Source organism: Aspergillus niger (assembly GCF_000002855.4).
Source record: "Aspergillus niger supercontig An12".
NCBI classification, from domain to species: domain Eukaryota; kingdom Fungi; phylum Ascomycota; class Eurotiomycetes; order Eurotiales; family Aspergillaceae; genus Aspergillus; species Aspergillus niger.
The window spans coordinates 1,113,826-1,132,362 of record NT_166527.1 but is presented as its reverse complement, the minus strand read 5'-3'; the positions used below and the strand labels follow the sequence as shown (position 1 = coordinate 1,132,362).

The 18,537-nt window shown below is 48.2% G+C and overlaps 7 protein-coding genes across 7 annotated transcripts; 3 read left to right on the top strand and 4 right to left on the bottom strand.

Moving 5' to 3' along the window:
* Positions 1-3,719: 3,719 nt before the first annotated feature.
* On the top strand, positions 3,720-6,337 carry An12g04600 (uncharacterized protein; the record flags this gene model as incomplete). The annotated part of the gene is made up of 4 exons (XM_059750859.1): positions 3,720-4,393; positions 4,550-5,738; positions 5,794-6,180; positions 6,212-6,337. The coding sequence occupies 4 exons, from the start codon at positions 3,720-3,722 to the stop codon at positions 6,335-6,337; spliced, it is 2,376 nt and encodes a 791-aa protein (XP_059606429.1).
* A 301-nt stretch (positions 6,338-6,638) lies between these two features.
* An12g04590 (uncharacterized protein) lies at positions 6,639-7,516 on the bottom strand (the record flags this gene model as incomplete). Its single annotated transcript, XM_001395491.3, has 2 exons — positions 6,639-6,704; positions 6,761-7,516. 2 exons carry the CDS (start codon positions 7,514-7,516, stop codon positions 6,639-6,641), a joined length of 822 nt encoding a protein of 273 aa, XP_001395528.3.
* Positions 7,517-7,761: 245 nt separating this feature from the next.
* Positions 7,762-8,896, bottom strand: An12g04580 (hypothetical protein; the record flags this gene model as incomplete). Its single annotated transcript, XM_059750858.1, has 5 exons — positions 7,762-7,807; positions 7,981-8,159; positions 8,245-8,313; positions 8,518-8,770; positions 8,817-8,896. The coding sequence occupies 5 exons, from the start codon at positions 8,894-8,896 to the stop codon at positions 7,762-7,764; spliced, it is 627 nt and encodes a 208-aa protein (XP_059606428.1).
* A 169-nt stretch (positions 8,897-9,065) lies between these two features.
* Positions 9,066-10,085, bottom strand: An12g04570 (uncharacterized protein; the record flags this gene model as incomplete). The annotated part of the gene is made up of 7 exons (XM_001395489.3): positions 9,066-9,131; positions 9,187-9,357; positions 9,407-9,491; positions 9,543-9,827; positions 9,875-9,951; positions 10,000-10,022; positions 10,076-10,085. The coding sequence occupies 7 exons, from the start codon at positions 10,083-10,085 to the stop codon at positions 9,066-9,068; spliced, it is 717 nt and encodes a 238-aa protein (XP_001395526.3).
* Positions 10,086-10,334: 249 nt separating this feature from the next.
* An12g04560 (uncharacterized protein) lies at positions 10,335-11,334 on the top strand (the record flags this gene model as incomplete). The annotated part of the gene is made up of 3 exons (XM_001395488.1): positions 10,335-10,498; positions 10,559-10,678; positions 10,740-11,334. The coding sequence occupies 3 exons, from the start codon at positions 10,335-10,337 to the stop codon at positions 11,332-11,334; spliced, it is 879 nt and encodes a 292-aa protein (XP_001395525.1).
* A 149-nt stretch (positions 11,335-11,483) lies between these two features.
* An12g04550 (hypothetical protein) lies at positions 11,484-12,268 on the bottom strand (the record flags this gene model as incomplete). Its single annotated transcript, XM_059750856.1, has 6 exons — positions 11,484-11,533; positions 11,563-11,602; positions 11,657-11,733; positions 11,862-11,951; positions 12,048-12,149; positions 12,238-12,268. 6 exons carry the CDS (start codon positions 12,266-12,268, stop codon positions 11,484-11,486), a joined length of 390 nt encoding a protein of 129 aa, XP_059606427.1.
* Positions 12,269-14,098: 1,830 nt separating this feature from the next.
* An12g04540 (uncharacterized protein) lies at positions 14,099-18,415 on the top strand (the record flags this gene model as incomplete). Its single annotated transcript, XM_059750855.1, has 12 exons — positions 14,099-14,338; positions 14,398-14,981; positions 15,073-15,171; positions 15,250-15,339; positions 15,413-15,625; positions 15,748-15,827; positions 16,134-16,229; positions 16,305-16,362; positions 16,821-16,939; positions 16,981-17,513; positions 17,681-18,265; positions 18,317-18,415. The coding sequence occupies 12 exons, from the start codon at positions 14,099-14,101 to the stop codon at positions 18,413-18,415; spliced, it is 2,796 nt and encodes a 931-aa protein (XP_059606426.1).
* Positions 18,416-18,537: the final 122 nt, after the last annotated feature.

Sequence of the window (18,537 nt, the reverse complement as noted above, 5' to 3'; positions counted from 1 at the left end):
TGCTCAGTCTACAACTTCCTAAAACAGGACTGATGAAGTAGGAAACTTGATCGGGATGAGTGACTGTTAACATACAGTTGATCCGAATACTGGAACAGAATGGACCCAGGATAGAATAATAACACAGAAAATGTCGTAACATGACTCCTATGTTTTTCAGGGTGTCCAGTCAACAGTCATTTGAAAGTAGACTTTCACTATGTATTCGAGAGTAAACACCCACGTATTAATTGATTCAGATATATAGCTTGGCTGCTAGAATCTGATATCAATTACAAAATTGTGGAATACGGTCTTGGATGATTAATGCACAGAGTTATCTAGTAAACTGTAAGTTAGGTCGGTAAAAAGCGGTATTTCTGTTATAACGGCATGGCAAGAAGGTCTATTATTGAAGGATTAGTTCTTTCAATCAATATAAAAGAGCTTATTATGATGGCAATCACCTAGTATAACCTTCAAAATAGTAGCTTTAGATGCTGTGGCAGCTATAGGCCACTTTCATGATTCCTAACAGAAACTTGGCGCCTAAGACCTGCTCATCGCAATGCAGGTCTGACGTGAATCGGCTTCAAGCAACGTGATATCCTATCCCCAGGCACTTCATTTGTAAATGTAATTACTAGTACATCGCTACTAACGCCATTATGTAGAAGGATAATACAACTAAGAAGCATCTACTATGTAGTATTCATACTATCCTCCTAAGCTCTACAATCAGTCTGTTCCCAAGATCTCCGCCAAACACCCAGAGCTGAAGTTCCCAGACAAAACATGCCGACCTCTAACTAGGGAAAAAAATGCACGACTGAAATAAGAATTAGAAGCCTCAACCAAGATTGAATGGCCTGAAAACCTTCTTCGCCTCGAACGCACCCTCTAACCCCCCGCTGTACCCACCACATCACCCCTGACCCTACCATCCATCTGACCTGTAACATCGGTCTCTCACGAATCGTCGTACTTTTTGATCACGCATCTCTGACACCGGTCAAATTCAGTCTCTACGGTAGATACCATGCCCAAGTGTCGCTGAGTACTAGGATTTGTAAGTTTTAGATACTAATGCGCTATTAGTGGAACCAGAGGCACATGTCTTCTCCTATGAAACCTTGCGTCTTAAGATGAGAATTAAAGTGCGAAGATCTAGAATTCAAGGGGAAAGAGAATCTGTGGGGACACTGGGCGAGGGGGAGTCTCGGTATGGAATGAAACGGAGAGGTGCGGCGGTAAGTTGTTTATCTCCCACTTAGGGGATTCTGGGACATGGGGTCCATCGGCCTTTCTTTCAAGAGGTGGGGTCTATATACAGACGGTGTTTGTATGCGGGGTGTTTCATAGTGGTTTCATGGTTTCCGTGGGTGGGATAGAAACGGACAGCTCTGAGGCTGGGTTTCAGAACAAGGACATTTGTTTCAAGATGTTTGCTTAAAGGAAAGTAGAGTTTATATGGTAATGGAAACGTCGGTTGAGACCATGGTTACCTGTTAGCTTTGTTGATGATAGATAACGTGGCTGTGGTTAATAATAATTGCAGCAGCAGTAGTAACCTTGCTATGCGATCGGGATTTGGTTATCGGTCTCCCACGTACTCTTGTGAATGTAGATCCGAAAAGGTCTATTGTGGCGGATACGTCATGCGCGTTGGGTATTGAACTGTATTTGGGGTTGGAGTATGCTTCCATTGGTGGTTTTGATAATACTAGTCTCCGCAGATGATTGATTATCGCTGTCCAACCGGATACTGAAGCCATCTTTGTCTTGGAGATGGTGGGTTGAAGATCGGTGGCAGTTGGGGTATGGCACAACGTGTCTGTCAGGCTCAAGACTCGATTCATTGTGGTTGAGGGACTTTAACATTAAGCGATTTTGCATTCCTTTTCATATTAAAGTATGTATAGTCAGTAAAGCTAATTCTCACCTTCCATCTGCCAATACTCAACAAAAGTCTAAAAGTACGGTTGTCAGATCTAGTAGCTGTGCAGAGTGGCAAAGTATACATTGCCATGCATGCACGGGAGTGGAGCCATGGTAGCCTGCATCTACCGAGTAAAGAGGTACAGTGTAACTGGTAGAGTTCGATATTGCTTTATCATGCGGGGAAGCGGCAAAACAAATCATCTATTTCAGACCAAAAAGGCCCTTTGAGCGGCTGCTGTGATTGATAAATGGCCCTCATTTCTTTTGTGAGTGACAGTGGTAAGTATAGACGATGTGACAGCATCGGTGGAGGTGGTCTGTAGACATCTACGCTCGAAAAGTCAAGCCTGCTGCACCATTACTACAGTGCAATGCGGCCATGATAAGAATGTCGTTTATAGCTCCTATCTTGGGACACAGACACAGTTAATGTCGCCTCAACTATTGTGTTGATCTTTTGACACGGAGATCATCTAACCAATTGCAGTAATCAGGCGCCCGTAGAATTAAAGTAGTGCAGTGTTGCGCCCCCCTCCTCTCCCGTTCGATCGGATGTCAAGGCCAGCTCACGCCTCATTCCTAAACCGGGTTCAGCCGTCCGAAGGGGTGCCTCATGGAGGGGTCATGCCTCGCATCCCAGGAGTATATTGGACAAGCAGTTAAGAGCGGCGGACATCCGGGGTGCAGCCACTAAGTAAGCTTGGAAATAAATAATTAGGCGAGAGTGGGGAATGAATGGCATCATTGGCATGTTACACGGCCGCCATTATCGTGACTATGCACGTGCCATGGATCGGGTCCCCCAGGATTCTTTATTTATCTAACCGTTTGTCATGCTGTCTGCCCCCTCCTTTCCCTTCATCATCTGCTGCTACATAGCAGGGAAGTCTCCAAAGGGAGGGAGGGGCGGAGAGAAGAAAAAGCAACAAGGTTTCAAAGGAGAAACATGGAAACCATACCACTTGGGAGGATGGGGAATGATAGGCGTGGTGACCAACCATGTCAAGGGACCACCCGGACTCCGATCGTCAGATGATGCGCCTTTAGCCCCGTTTATCTGCTGGTGGCCATGACCACCTCGGATGTCGTGCCCATCGCTGCCTCCTGCATTTTTCCCTCCTACGGAACCTCCTTTTTGAGGTATGATTATTATTGTTATTATCATTATTAGTTAGCTATTATTGCCCCTCTTAATTGTGTCATCTTCTTTCACTTCTCGCTAAGCTCTGTATTGCTCTTCCTGTTTTAAACTCATTGTGTGCTTCCTCTACAGCCTCACTCTCGTTTTCCCTTCCCTTCTTCCCTCCCCACCCCCCTAACCTGCGACTGCCGTGTTTATTTGGCTCTCCCGTCTCTTCACTTCGGCAACTTCACCGCCATCTACCTCGCGCGCTGGAGAACCACCGAACTAGTCGCAGTCCCCACTGTTCGATTTCTCGGCCTCTTCTCGGGCTTAAATGTTGTTGGATATGTCCGCTGCTGAGGGTAGTTCTTATCTTTCCCGTCCCTGCTGCTGCTGGTTTGCATCTGGCAGACCCCGGACTGCCTGGGCTGACTTGATTATTTCAGGCCGCATATATTAAGTCCGAAGCAGCTCTTGCTTCACTAGTTTCCCAAAAATGCCTCGTTCAGTCCCTCCCAATCTGCAAGGCGCTCTCCCGGAAGCCGAGCTTCCCTCCGGCGGGTCGGACGGCCGCAGGACTGCCTCGCGAACAGCTCCCCCCTCGCCATCTGCCGTTAGACGAACTCATAGCCTTCTCTCGGAAGTCCAAACTCCCCATGAACCTTCGGAACCGAGTATGGAAGTCGGCGAAACCACAAGTCTTCTACCGAAGGCCAATGAAACCCGACGGGGTATGCCGCGACGTTCATATACGAATCTTTCTGGAAATACGGGGTCCGATTTCAACAATTTTAGACACACCCTAATGACGGGAAGCATTCGCCGGTCGCGACACCATAGCCGCGCCAACTCTCAGGCGATCCGATTTAGTCGACGCGGCAGTATCGATGCGGAGCAAGCGGAAAGCCTGGCTGCTTCCGTCAAAGATGGCATGACGGCTTCATTCATGGACGAGCGGAGCTGGTATGACCAGTTCACCTCCACTGACTGGGTCCATGACAGTATCATAGACGGGGCTCGTCTTCGGGAACTGCGCAAGCGCAAGGATATCCGCGGGCGTCTGCTGGCATGGCTCGATGGCTCCCAGGGCTGGGTCCTGGTCGCATTGATTGGCTGTATCACGGCCGCAATAGCTTATTCAGTAGATGTGACTGAGGAATTCATCTTTGACGTGAAGGAAGGCTTTTGTACTACGCACTGGTTCCACAGCCGTCAGAGCTGCTGTACAGGGGGCTCAAATTGCCCGGCGTGGCGGTCCTGGTCCCAGATCTACAATCCGTCAGGACCGGACAATTACTGGGTCAACTACAGCATGTTCATCTTCTGGGTGGTGCTTCTTTCTGTCATCTCGTGCTTCCTGACGCTGTTCACGAAGACTGTGGTTCCATCCTCGGTGTCGCTGACAACTTTGGATGAAAACCTTGGGGCGGCGTCGTCGCGAAGTACGAAAGGAAACAATGCAAATAGTAATTCACCTGGATCTGCTTCCAGCCAGCAAGCGCTTAGTTCCGCCATCCCCACGCGTCCTGCCATGGTCTACTATCCTGCGGCAGGAAGTGGAGTGGCTGAGGTCAAGGTCATCAACAGTGGCTTCGTTCTGCATGGATACCTTGGCTTCAAGACTCTGTTCATAAAAACCCTTGCGCTGGTTTTTAGCGTTTCGTCAGGCCTCAGCTTGGGCAAAGAAGGACCTTATGTGCACATCGCGACATGCGTGGGCAATATCTGCTGTCGCATCTTTGCCAAGTATAACCACAACGATGGCAAGAGACGTGAAGTTTTGAGCGCAAGTGCTGCAGGTGGTGTGGCGGTAGCATTCGGTGCCCCCATCGGTGGCGTGCTGTTCAGTTTAGAGGAAGTCAGCTATTATTTCCCTCCGAAGACTCTGTTCAGAACGTTCTTCTGCTGCATCGCAGCAGCACTCTCCCTGAAATTCCTGAATCCTTACGGCACGGGCAAGATTGTCTTGTTCCAGGTCCGCTATCTGGGCGACTGGGAGATGTTTGAGATGGCGATCTTTATCCTCCTAGGCGTGCTCGGTGGAGCGCTGGGTGCTCTGTTTATCAAAGCCTCGAACCTCTGGGCGCGATCATTCCGAAGAATTTGGTTTATCAAGCGTTGGCCAATGATCGAGGTCGTGCTTGTTGCTGTTTTGACCGGATTAGTTAGCTTTTGGAATCGTTACACCAAGCTCCCCGTCTCCGAGCTTATGTTTGAGTTGGCCAGCCCTTGTGATCACGAGTCGTCGTCACCGACTGGTCTGTGTCCACCGGAGGAGGGGATCGGGGAAATTATTCGTTATTTGCTCGTCGCGTTTGTCATCAAGAGTCTTCTAACGGTGGTTACGTTCGGAATCAAGGTGCCGTGTGGTATCTACGTCCCTTCCATGGTTGTTGGTGGTCTTCTGGGCCGCATTGTTGGACATGCCGCACAGTACTTGGTGCTGAAGTATCCCACCTCCTTTCTGTTTGGATCGTCTTGTCCCGCTACCGCCGGCATGGAATCCTGCGTGACGCCAGGAGTCTACGCTATGGTCGCGGCAGGTGCAACTATGTGTGGAGTGACACGTCTGTCTGTTACACTGGCTGTCATTCTCTTTGAGCTCACGGGAAGTTTGGACCATGTGTTGCCCTTTTCCGTGGCTGTCTTGTGTGCCAAGTGGACTGCTGATGCTATCGAACCTCGCAGCATCTACGTAAGTACTGCACAATACTTTGTTTGTGTAAAGATGTGGCGGCTAACTTGGGCAGGATATGTTAACCGATATGAATTCCTACCCGTTCCTTGACAGTAAACATCAGCCGACGTCGGATGCGCAGCTTGGGGATCTCGTTCGGCCGGTTCGCTCCAGTCGTATCATTGACATTTCGGGCTCGTCCTTTGTGCCGGCACGAGAGCTACGTTCGAAACTTCAGAACCTGTTGATGGCGGGCGAATTGGACGGAGGTCTTCCGATCCTGCGTCATGGTGTCCTCACCGGTTTAATCCCGGCACCTGAGCTGGAGTACGCGCTGGACAACCTGGCGGACGAGGAGAACACCCTCTGCTTGATGAGTCTGGACGGCTCTTCGGCTGTTTCTGACAGCGAAGATGAAGCCGAAACCGGCCGCGTCGACTTCGGTCAATACATTGATCCGGTATGTAGCTCCATCCTTTGACGTTTACAAGTCTGACGTCTGCAGTCCCCTCTTGCCCTCGACATCCATTCGCCTATCGACCTCGTGTATCAATGCTTTGCCAAGCTCGGACTGCGCTATCTGTGCGTGTCGCATGATGGCCAATATGCCGGCTTAGTACATAAGAAAGCCTTTGTGAAGTATATGAAAGAGAATGAGTGATGTGATCGATCTGCGTTCAGCGTTCAGCGTTGCAGTGTTTCATTACGACATCGTTCAGCGATTATTGCCAAGTATTTTTCGATTGGACAGCTGCATCCAGCAATGTGCATACTCCATGTGCTTGTACATTAGCAAGGAGTTGGTTTGCCTTTGATTTGGGTTTTGATTCGTTATTTCAGCGAGAGCATGTGATTGTACCAGCATTATTAGGGCGGCTAGTTGTTATCTAGACTGTACATATCTGCCGTATACATAGACTACCTTGCCATAACCATATCAACTGTACTGTGATAGACACCGGCGTACGCCCGCGCACATAGCCTCTACGCTACCACTCAATTCCGTTATACTCAATATTCTATTGACGTTCATAACCCACCATCTGCACCCTAACATCCCCCTCCTCAATCCACTCCCCAGTAACCACCTCCCCAACCCACTCCGTAACCTCCTCCGCACTAACCTTCCTCCACCCCTCCTTCTCCCCAAACAACTCCTCATCCACGGGGAAAAACGTATCACACTCAAACACCTCCCCCTTATTCCCCTCCGCATACCCCTTCTTCTCCACATTCGTCATCACAATCCTCACTGGCCCTCCCCAAACATCCTTTCCCGCAGCCAAAACAGCCCCATATATCTCCGCCCCCCCAATCACAAACACCTTCCCCAGCTTCCCTTCCTCTCCATACCTCGTCTCCAGCTGCTGCAGCGCATCATTTAGTCCCCCGCACACAATCGCATCCGTTGCGGGTTGCTCAGCATTCCCCCCATTACCACCAGCAGATGCAGATGCAGCAGCAGACGCAGCAATCTTCTCCCGCCTAACCTCAACCTCCCTCCCCACCCTCTCAGTTAGAGAATCCACATCCCGTGTTATAATAGTGCTGATGCGCTTGGCCAGCGGGCGGAGATGCGCAGGCACAGAGTCGTACGTCTTCCGACCCATTATGATGGCGTTGGTGGTGCCCGGGGTAGGTGGCCGGGAGGTGACGCGCGCGAAGAACGACATGTCGGTTTTGATTCGTGGCCAGGGGAGAGTCCCGGAGTGGCCGATGCCGAGGCGGATTGAGCTGCCTTCGGTGGGGATGGGGGTCGTTGCGACGATGAGGGTTATGGGGCGTGATGGGGGCATCTTTATTGGTTACTTGGAATTGAAGGTGTGGTGGTGTGTTAGTTGGTAGGTTGGTTGATAGGTAGGTTATGTGTGAGATTTTTTGGTGGTTTGGTGGTAGAGGGAGGAGGGAGTGCACGCGGTGGGGGGAGTTTTTGATAAGTTGATGGAAGGGAAGCTTTTATCAGACGGTTCGCGATCTCACGATAATCCCCCGCTGGGGTTGGAACCACGTGCTTTTTTCCCTTTCCAGAACTACACACTAACTATCTACCGGATATTGATCGGTCTAACTGTAGCTTAGGGGGCATTCTATGATATGATTTTATATATATACATAACTACTATTTACATCAACATCAGAATTTAGAAGTACCACTTTCTAGAAGCATACCCGAACGCCAACCCACCAACTCCATACAATAGATAAACCAACCCACTATACGCCATGCACCCACAGTATACACCTCAAAGCTGACCCTCACTTAGCAGCCTTCAAAAACCCCCCATCTTCAATGGCCTTCTGAATCGCCTCCGCATTCATCTCTAATTCCTCGCGACGTTTCACGTCCGCTTCGTCTTCGCCTAGTGTGTCGAGTTTCCCGAATAACCAGGTTTCTTTCATTGTCCGGGTCAGGGCGAGGATGTCTTCTGCTGCGCGGACCTATCTCAGATTCAATTCTGTAAGCAAGTGTTCCCTGACATTGTAGGATTTGTGTTGGAATAGAGGAGCATTAGTTGAGGCGTACCAACGCTGTGGATTCCACGTCTAGCTGGTATGTCTCGACGGCCGTGGAGGTGTGGCTGGTACTTTCGGTCTGGATTTCTGGGTTAGTGGTTGTTCGTTTGGATATATTGCAAGAGGGTGAGGTGAGCTAACAGTCGCTGTTGCCATGATGTTCTCGAAGCGTTGGAGTAATTGTGAGATGTTGGTGTTGATGCGATCTGCGACGGATGGTTGTTAGCGGTGCAATGGAGGGGTTTGGAACTGAGGTAAGTGAAAAATGCAGGGTACGGCTTACAATGAAGCGCTTTCGATGACGGTTGAGAATCCATTTTGAACTTAAGCTGGTACAGCAATTGGTTTCTGTTTGTGGGAAAAGATAGGATAGGATACTGTGATGCTGCGGTGCAAGTAGATTGCGAGCGGTGTGAGTACTGCCGGCAGTACTTTGTCTATCAGGTTGATATGATAGGAGACTACTTAGTGTTCGGAGTACTAAACTAAATTGGGCTATATGGATATATTGGTTTGATTGATGATGTGGGTATACACTATGAAGAGAAATATAAAGCGCCATGTGTTAAATCACCCATTCACTCTCGTTCGTGTTGTCGAGCGTTCTTCCCTGTGCTGTAGTAGGAAGCATATACTGGCTTGTACTGCTTCTCTATTCGCATGCTGATCTGGAAGTCAAATCCACCACGATGCTGTATCTGGTATGAGTTGGGGACCGATTGACGACTCTAGGGTAGGACAAACAGTCATCACAGTGACTGCTGTAAGGAGTGGGTACGTTTGTCGGACACGATTTTAGCGGACGTATTTTGACTGCTCAAATTAGTAAATTCATTGACTCTTGCAACAGTACCAACTCACCATGAATCTCTTGTGGAAGTCCGATCGCAACAGATCCTGCATGCAAGATTAGTATCATAGCATAATAGATGATAAAAAAGCAAGCACTTACGTTAACAAACTCTTTGCCCCTCTTGTCTTCTGTACCACGGGCCTGGTTCTTGAACACAACATCATCGTCCCATCTCCGCTTCACATTGAAGTCTTGAGGATTAAGCAGCGGGTTTCCTCGAGCGATATCGACCTCGCGCTGCTCCTCTTCTTGCGCAGCACGCTCGCGTTCCTGACAAATATCAGTAAACCATGTCAAAGTCAAAAACCAATGTACAAACCTCTTTCTCCTTCTGCTCGAGCCTCTCTTTCTTAATTTTCTCCAGCTCGCGCATCAATTCAGCAGCTTCGTCCTCTTCATCGTCACTGTAACCTGTCAGTATTATCGCGCGAATCTAATATATTCGCGAGTCTGACCTTTCATCTTCACTGCTATCCTCCTCCGATTCATCGGAATCTGCATCTATATCTCGAGTCTCCTCTAGTATTCGTCGTCGTTTGGCTTCTGGATCTTCTTCCTCTGTCCCTGCATCACCGCCGGGTGAACCACCTTCCAACTGGCGCTTGGGTGTGGCGGTCTCGACTTTAGGCTCGTCCACGGGAACTCCGTTCTTCTTGGCGAAATGAGCAGCCTCCGCCTGGAGCAGCTCGGCGCGCAGATCGCGTTGCTGGGTTTCGACTTCACTACCCTGACCGAATTGACTTGGACATGTCAGAAATTGTCGCAGACATATTGTCATACCACTTACCGTGTCTTCAGGTGCGTATAAGCCGGGAGAAGACGCTGGTGGTACGCAGGGCCGCGGAGGGCCTCCTTTCCTTGTGCCTGTTTCAATGAGCTTCATGCGCTGAGCAGATGATCGGGGGTACATACGGGATCGAACGTGGGCCTGTGAGCTATAAAGTAGTCAGTACAGAGGTTCTCAGATTCAATCAATATAGATACATACCCGTAGTCATGGTGGCGGTTGTTAGACTCTGTGTTGTTTGGTTGTTGGCACTCCGACGAGGATGAGATCTGATAATGATCGCCGATTGCAACCTCAGGCCACAAGATGAGTCAGCCACTTCACCGCCCGCCAGCAGTCTCTCCCATTGGCTCCACGAGGAACAACATTGGCCCGCCGCCTCGATGACGATGCGGCATGCAGGAAATTTCCCAGAAAGTCCGCCGTGACCCCCGCCGGGGCCAAATCCGCCTCCGCAATCATGAACAAAGAAGCATTGCTCTCCGTCACTGAGCGCGACTTCATCCTCAATGCGCTGCGCGAGGATGTACGACTGGACGGTCGCGGTTTCGACCAGCTACGTCCGCTGAATGTGTCATTCGGGGAGGAGTATGGACATGTGAAGGTGCAGCTCGGCAAAACCAGGTAGGTAGACTCATCGTTCAGCTTGCTTCAACAACACTAACTGATTCTTTTCTGCTGCAGCCTCATTGTCCGTATCTCAGCTGAAGTCACAAAACCTCACGATGATCGTCCGTTCGACGGTCTTTTCACAATCGCCATGGAGCTGACTGCCATGGGCTCCCCCGCTTGGGACAATGGCCGGTATGGATATTCTCATCAAGCCGCGAGCGAGCAATAACTCAGCTGACCATTTCTGCTTCAGACAAGGAGACTTTGAAACATATGTCACCAATGTCCTCGACCGTGTCGTTCGCCATTCCAACGCCCTGGACACCGAGTCCCTCTGTATCCTCAAGGGTGTCAGCTGCTGGAGCATCCGCGCGGACGTCCACGTTACCGATTACGATGGCAATCTGATTGATGCGGCTTGTATTGGTATCATGGCTGGATTGCAGCATTTCCGCCGTCAAGACGCTGTAGTCAAGGATGGCCAGGTGATTGTGTACAGACTCGATGAACGAGTTCCTGTCGCATTGAACATTACACATAAGCCGCTGTCTGTTACTTTCCACACATTCGATGAAGGAAAACGGGTCATCATTGATGCAACTCGGAAGGAGGAGCAAGCAGCGGAAGCTGACGTCGTGATTGGCATCAACAACGCTGGTGATGTGTGCTTCGTCTCCAAGTTCTCCGGATCGCCAGTGGACGCGATGGTCTTTGTGGATAAGACTTCCGTTGCCCTGGAGAAGGTCAAGGAGATCAATGCAATCATTGATAAGGCGTTACAAGCCGATCTCTCGAAACGAGCGAAGATTGGCATGGCTGAGGAGTCGCGGGCGGAAAACGATCGGTGATTGGGCTTGAGCTTAAAGAAAGCGAATACCATTAATGAGTTAAGACACCGCATTAGAATTGATGTATGATCAAATCAAAGCCATTAGTTCGGCAAACGTCTTATAAAACTACGCCGGTAGATGAAGCAAGAGTCTCGTGCTTTATTTCACTACTGCTGGATTCTTGCCTCCACGCCTGAAAAATCATATAAGCCTCTCACTACATACGTTATTCAGCGCATCACAAACTTTTATCTTGAAGTACCCATACACTATTCTGGTGAGCTACCTAGATACATCTTCTAGTCATGCAACGAGTCATACTGTTGCATATATCTCTCACCATCTCTTCTTTCATGCGAAGCAAGTATGAAGAAATGAAAGATGAAACCGATGGCTTTTGCAGCGCCTGAAGCCTGTCTACATATGTCGAGACATTTGTCGCCCCGTCTGCTCCGAATAGCCAACGATATATCGTTTTGGCCTACTTGGCAGAAACGCTGTACCAAGAAAATATCTCTCCTTCGCCTCCACAGCAGCTTCCTTACTGACTGAATGTGCCTTGATCCTCTTCCATACCACCTCCTTGCTCGAATAACTGCTCTTTGCAATGATACTGAGAATGATGTCCTTTGCAGCTGAAACCTGAGGCAGCTTGCCTCATAGGTAGATGGCATTGCCCACATGAAGGGAGCTTCCAACCTGTCAGCATTGTCTTGAAAGAAAGGCGGTACGTCGGCCAATCTCCTCATAGAGGCCTTGCGACACTCGGGGCACTGGGGGCTTTCTGATTGAACCCGTCAATCTTGCCCGTATAGAAGGGCGGTTGAAGAGGTCTTGTCAGACTACCACCCTCGCCTTTCGGGTTCTTGTAAACATCTGTATTTTTCCTTCTTTTTTATCTCGTAGTATTGCAAGGTTGACGGGTTCGATCAGAAAGCCCCCAGTACTGCATGGCCCCTATGAGGTCTTTTAAGAGCTTGGCCGACGTACTAGAGTCTCCGAGGCTCTAGTCTACCTCTTCACTTCGACTTGGCGGAAGCCTTTGAAGAAGTTTGGCTAGTTTGACAAAGCCTGTAGGCCCTAGTCCACCAAAGGTCGCGGCCTGGATCAACCAGAGAAAGGGAGAAGGAAGATCTCCACGATTTTCTCTAATGACAGTACTTAGACTGGAAGATTTTTGGAACGCCCAAAGCTGTTTTCAGCGCGTAGGTTCTTAGTTTCATCATGAATAGATGCAATGCTTGAGTAATTTTCCGCAAAAATCTCCACGCGCTCTTGCTGGTTGTGGTATATGTAGGAGCCGAACCGGTGTGCTGGGAGTGCTGGGAGTGCCTCTATTGGATGAAGAGTTAGAAGATGCTAGTGGATTTTCTAGTAGGGTAATTTCGATGGAAAGCTTCTTACTTTCCATATAGAAGCGTAGATCTTCATGTACTTGGCTTTTCCATAACAGAACCATCATCCCATAATGATCCTACAGTGATGCAGGCAGGGACCGTATTCAACGCAGTGATTGATATATGGTTTGTGGATTCAACGTATGATAGCATTCGTTGGTGGTAGGGATCTATTCTGCGCCCCAGATGACCCAAGGTTGATGCCTCTAGGAAGCTCACGAGGAGCCGTTAGAGGCTCTTCCTAAGACTTATTTTGTAACTAGAGTGTTTTGGTAGCTTCTTACTTGTCGTATCCCGGTAGCGTCCATTCCTGCGCTCCAGACGACTCGAAATCGATGTATGTTGGAAGTCGCTGAGGACGATATGAAAATGTTGATCAACAAGATGCTGGAAGGTCACTGACGAGATTAGACTGCAGCAACACAGTGTTGGAAGGAAGTCGATAGTTTTGGTGGGAAGAAAGGGGAAATGTCGACGCGCTGACCGCTAGACCAAAAACGATATATCTATCTAATGATCCGACGGAGAGATATGATGTCCCTACGGGAAACGTGATACATAGAATTAGTTGGCAAGGGTGCGGCAATTGAGCACTCACAGAGTACATGTGAATTGTAATCTGCCCTTGGGTTGTCTATGTTTAACAGAAAATAAAATAGCTGCAGATTCTAGTCATAACACTGGCGTCTTGCCGTCTCGTATTCACTTGGTGTATTGCAAGTGCAGTGTTTATTACTATTATCCTTAAGGTTTTCTGTCATAGTGGGCTAGTTAAATCCTAGCAATGCGACATTCTCTGCAGTTGCCTCTGCAAAGACTGCGCGGCAGACATCTCAACTTACTCGGGTCTTGGGGCATCTACATTGACAGACACACGAGTTAGGAAACTACAGAGGTTATAGAAACTAAGTACACATACGGCCTTACGAGGGTGGTGCGGCCAGTGAATGAAGCATAATTCTTCTCTCACCTTCATTGCAGTTATGCGGTTTCTTGACTCCTCACCTAATGAATTATGGAATTATCGTATTGTATAATTTTCATCTTTACTTATAACCATGTATGTGTTTGGTAAGCTATGCAAGGGGTCAAACAGTTGCCTAATGAGATAGGCAGCTGCAGGCACCCTTCTCCCATATGAAATCATATTCTTGGCAGTAGAATGCTTATAACTACAATATAAAAAGCTCATTCGTTCTCCTATTAGTATCAAGAAAACCTTGTACTTCAATGTATCAGCTTTATAATCCTATCTTAAGTGTTCGAAGATTTACCCTAGAATCTTTAAGCGACCTTCGTTCAAGTGACAATATCACAATCCAAAGGTTTGGCTTGCTGCACTTGGAAGGTGTTTTAAAGCCAGCTCACCCGTTCCTTAGTCAATGATGAGCAATAGCCATGGTCAGTCGTGGACAGACACATTCTTCTCCGAATGGCCCCTACCAGATTGGATCAATGAAGGCCGTGAATATAAGAAAGATTTTAGACTTTTCGACCCACAGAAGAAATGGATTCTCGGAGGATCAGCAGATACTGGAAGATACTCTGAGTTTGGAAGGATACAGGTTTTGTGGCTTATTGTCCGACATGGAGGGATATACTACCGCCAGCACGTGGCTAAGATTGTAAGTACATCGTGGATGGGAAATTTTCAACAGAAAGACTGATATTAAGTCAACCGAAGTTCCCAGAGTACACTGAACGTGATGCAGAAATGCAGCTTAGACGCCTGCCCTCCCGTATCCCGAAAACGGTCAAGGAGGTTAGGGATGAACTCGATTGGTTTCCTAACGAACTCCGAGTGTTTCATCGCATTGACGCCTCATGTACAAGCTCTCAAAGAATCTACTTCCCAGAGTTTCATGGTGTCATTAAGGATCTCAAAAAGTACCTTGGCAGCCCCTATGCTAAACATCGAGCCATTGCCTTAGAATGTATCAGGCCGAAGCTGTCATCACGACGAATCCTAGCAGCACACAAAGAACATAGTCATGGGGATAAGTTCAAGGACAAGCTCAGCGGTCTAGGTTCCCTGAGTGATTTCGAAGTGGATTACTATGACTCTCTCTTTACTGACCGTATTCGACGTCTTCTGACATTGCATCGCCTTGGGATCACTCATGGAGACATTAAAGATGAGCACTTCAGGCTTCCGATGGATTTCTTTGACACAGTTCTATATGACTTTTCCCATTCGTACACCTTCTCACCGGTCAAGCCTTATTTGCTAAGTTTTAGTCTACCGCGTCCACTGAAGAACATATCAAGGTACGAACAAACCATGGTCGAATCGCAGGTATTTGAAAGGTAAGTTAAGAAAAGCGACTCCTTGACAGGATCTGAGCTAAGGTTTGGTTAGAGCAGAAAAGCTAGACCTTCGTGAACATCTTGTCGAAACCATCGGGGCCACTCAATCAGTGATCATGGATGCTCTGATTCAACCTCTCCAAGAGGAACTGTTGGAACTAATAATCCTGAGAGTGAGGTTCCGACCTGATGGTTAGTCAATCGCAGCCTCTTCCTTCAGAAGGTGTAGGTCCATTGAATATGAACCTGATTATCTCCACAGCCTTCTCCATGCCGTCGGTAAATTCGGTCTTCCCTTTTCTAGAGGGTATCCGTCCGGGTGGGGACATCACCTGGCATATACGTCGAGCTCGGATGCTAGAAGCCTATACATCGATTTGGTTAATCTCCAGGAAAGATAAAAATGGGAACACTGCAATAGAGTTCGTTACCGACCAAAGTCACCCAGAGAACAGTGGGGAGGAAAGAATAAAGTACTTACTTTGTTTGATACCTAAGACATGGGAAGCGCAGCATATTCACAGCCAACTTATAAACCTCTGCTCGTCCTTCTCATCTGCTGACAATGGCTGCATCAAGACTTGGGATGATATTATGCAACATACGTGATTATAACCATTACCTCACGCGATGTACTTAGTGCCAGATGGATATATGACTCAAATCATCACAGCTCCTGGGAGGGAGATCGACAAGACGTCTGTAGGTCAGGCCGCTTATGCAGCAGAAGAGAATTAGGTAGAGTGTCTGATTACAGTGAGCGTCGGATACAGTCTGGTGTTATTCTTGATGGAAATGTCACTGATCGTATGGCTAAGTACAATTTATGCTGGGACATACCTCTCCATTTACTCTCCAGATGAATAGTACATTTTATTTACTGATTAGCGCGATAAAACAATTACCCAAGTGCCACTGGCTACATTCATAAGTATGCTCAGTTCGTTGAGGTCATTATGCTGGAACCCTAGCGGGCAGGTCAAGATCGAAATTACTATGTACCTTCGGTGTCATTTCAAGTCTTCCTCAACAGTCTCCTTCATCCCACTTGCGCTTTCTTTCCCAGCAGTCGAGGCATCGAATGACGTGTCAGTCGTTCTTCTTGAGCCTTAGGTGTTCCAGTGTCATCTACGCCTATTAATGAACTCCTCAAAAGTCTAGTCTTCAGTCAGGTTACTGGTCCTCAATGTCGGAAAAGGCTTTTCTTCGGTATGCATTCGAGTTGCAGATGTAGCTATGCCAATTTGATATTGTCGAGCCACTTGCTAGGTTCTTCTCTGTCAGACCCAGTGAGAAGAGCGCAGTTTAACGGTATCGGGTTCTGGGATCGTGTCAAGGTTCAGTAAGTGGATCTTGGGAAAGGCAGAACTTCTAATTAAGCACCATTATGCGATATTTAAATGTGATGTCGTAGTATTGAAGCTATTTTCATCCCCAGTTCATGAGTAGTGCAGTGGCATACATACTACTACATGGCGTATCACCTGACGTCACCTGATTTCGTCTTGTCTGACCTCAATGTAATCTTAACTAATCTCATTTATGAAGTCCTCTTAGTCCATCTGACCGATATAGTATGTCGAAGCACTAACCGCTAGACTAAAAACAATAAACCGCTCTTGACTAGCTAGGCGACGGAGAGATATGTGTCCCAACATAATACATTTGATATGGTAAACTACGGCGTTTCTCGTGCCTGTGAGACCTGCAGGAAACGGCGGAAGAAGGTAAAATACCCATTTTGTGGGCGACAACACAGTGCCAGACTAATCATATTGAGAGTTGTATAGTGTGATGAAGGCCGCCCTGTAAGAAACCACGGGCCATTTTCGGGGACCCCAGGGATGCCAGGCTAACATTAGGCTCTGCGTTGGACAGGCTTGTAGTCGCTGTCTTCAATCGGGGAGAATCTGCCTCGGGTACAGGAGCAATGACGAATTACGCTTCCGCCATTATGTAGTTCCTGCGAACAAGCCTGTCCAATTGCTCTTCCCGCCCCAAAGCAGGATAGTGACCACGAATGATCCTGTTGGTCTATTCCTTGACCAGTATGTTGTCTGTTCGAGAGATTCTCGAGTCTCCCGCGGGTTCCTGGATGGTTTACCCTCGCTCCTCGCCAGCGTTCATCCCTCTTCAGACCTCGTCCGGGCCGTCGAGATTGTCGCTTGGGCAACCCTGGGCAATAAAATCTCTCGGCCGGATCTTTTAGCCAGGGCAAGAAGGCAGTATACTGGTCTACTATGCTCCTTCCAGGACCTGCTGCATTGCTGCCAGCTACGAGCACCTACCGTGGAATCATTGGTGATTGCTATCCTTCTCGGCCTTTATGAGATTGTGAGCAGTGATGAGATTACTCAAGAGCAACAGAAGCATGTTGCCCATGTCCGAGGGGTCTGTGCTTTGCTGTTGAGCCCAAATTCTCCTTTTGATCTACTCTCAAGCACGCAGTTGTTTCAAGTGGCAAACCCTTTGCTCATTAAGCGTGATCTCCAGGTTCGGATTATTAACACATCCCGGATAACACTATGCTAACCTAATGCCAGGTTCAAGATAACCGCGGGGTTCTTTGTGCGCCCGCGTCGAACCATGCTGTGCACAATTTGGATTCCATCCTGATAAAATGCCACCCCCTTTTTGAGCATGCAAACACGCAGCTACAGGATCCATTAGCCTCATTTTACGAACTACAAAAAACCCTTGATCGTGCTCTTGCTATCGAACTTGCCTTCTCGCAATGGGGTCCTACTCAGGATGTATCTTGGAAGGCTGATATAGTGGGCTTTATGAGCCAGCAGGATGCCGAAGCTTCATCATGTCCCTTTGCATGGGGCGGCCCCGTACATGCTTACTTTGACATATATGTTGCAGCTGTCATGAACACATATCGAAAGACATATTTGATGCTATTGGATGTCTTAATCCGTCTTGCATCTCGAATGGGCGGCACCATTCGGACAGATAACGTGACCAGATGGGAGAAGCAGGCTCACATCCTAATCTATGATATCGTCGCATCTATTCCATACCACCTTGCCAATAATCTGCACGCGTATCAGCAAGACATTCTCTCACTCAACAGTCCTCCAGGCGTTGGTCGCTCTGTGGGAGGCCTATTATTGTTACATCCTTTATTTGTACTCTCTACTTGCTCGGCAGTGCCACGGCCTATTCAAAACCACGCTTTGAAGTGTCTTGCCTGGATTGGGCAACATATGGGGATCGGACAAGGCATGCTTATGTCCAAGGTAGTACCATCTCTATCGTTATGCTCATATGTGTCTAAAATGCCTTTTCAGGGGTATTCCAACTTGCCTTTCCAGGAAACGGCGGAAGGACATGTCCTGATTTGGGCGGGCATGCTACTACATCCTGCCGAGAAGCGGACGCAGCTATAACATGATTCGATTGGAGACAGGTACCGATGCCCAAAATTTCATAGATCTTGCGCATACTGAGACATAGTTATGGACAAGAGTCACAGCCGTACAGTGTTGTTATCTCACTAATTGATTTACCA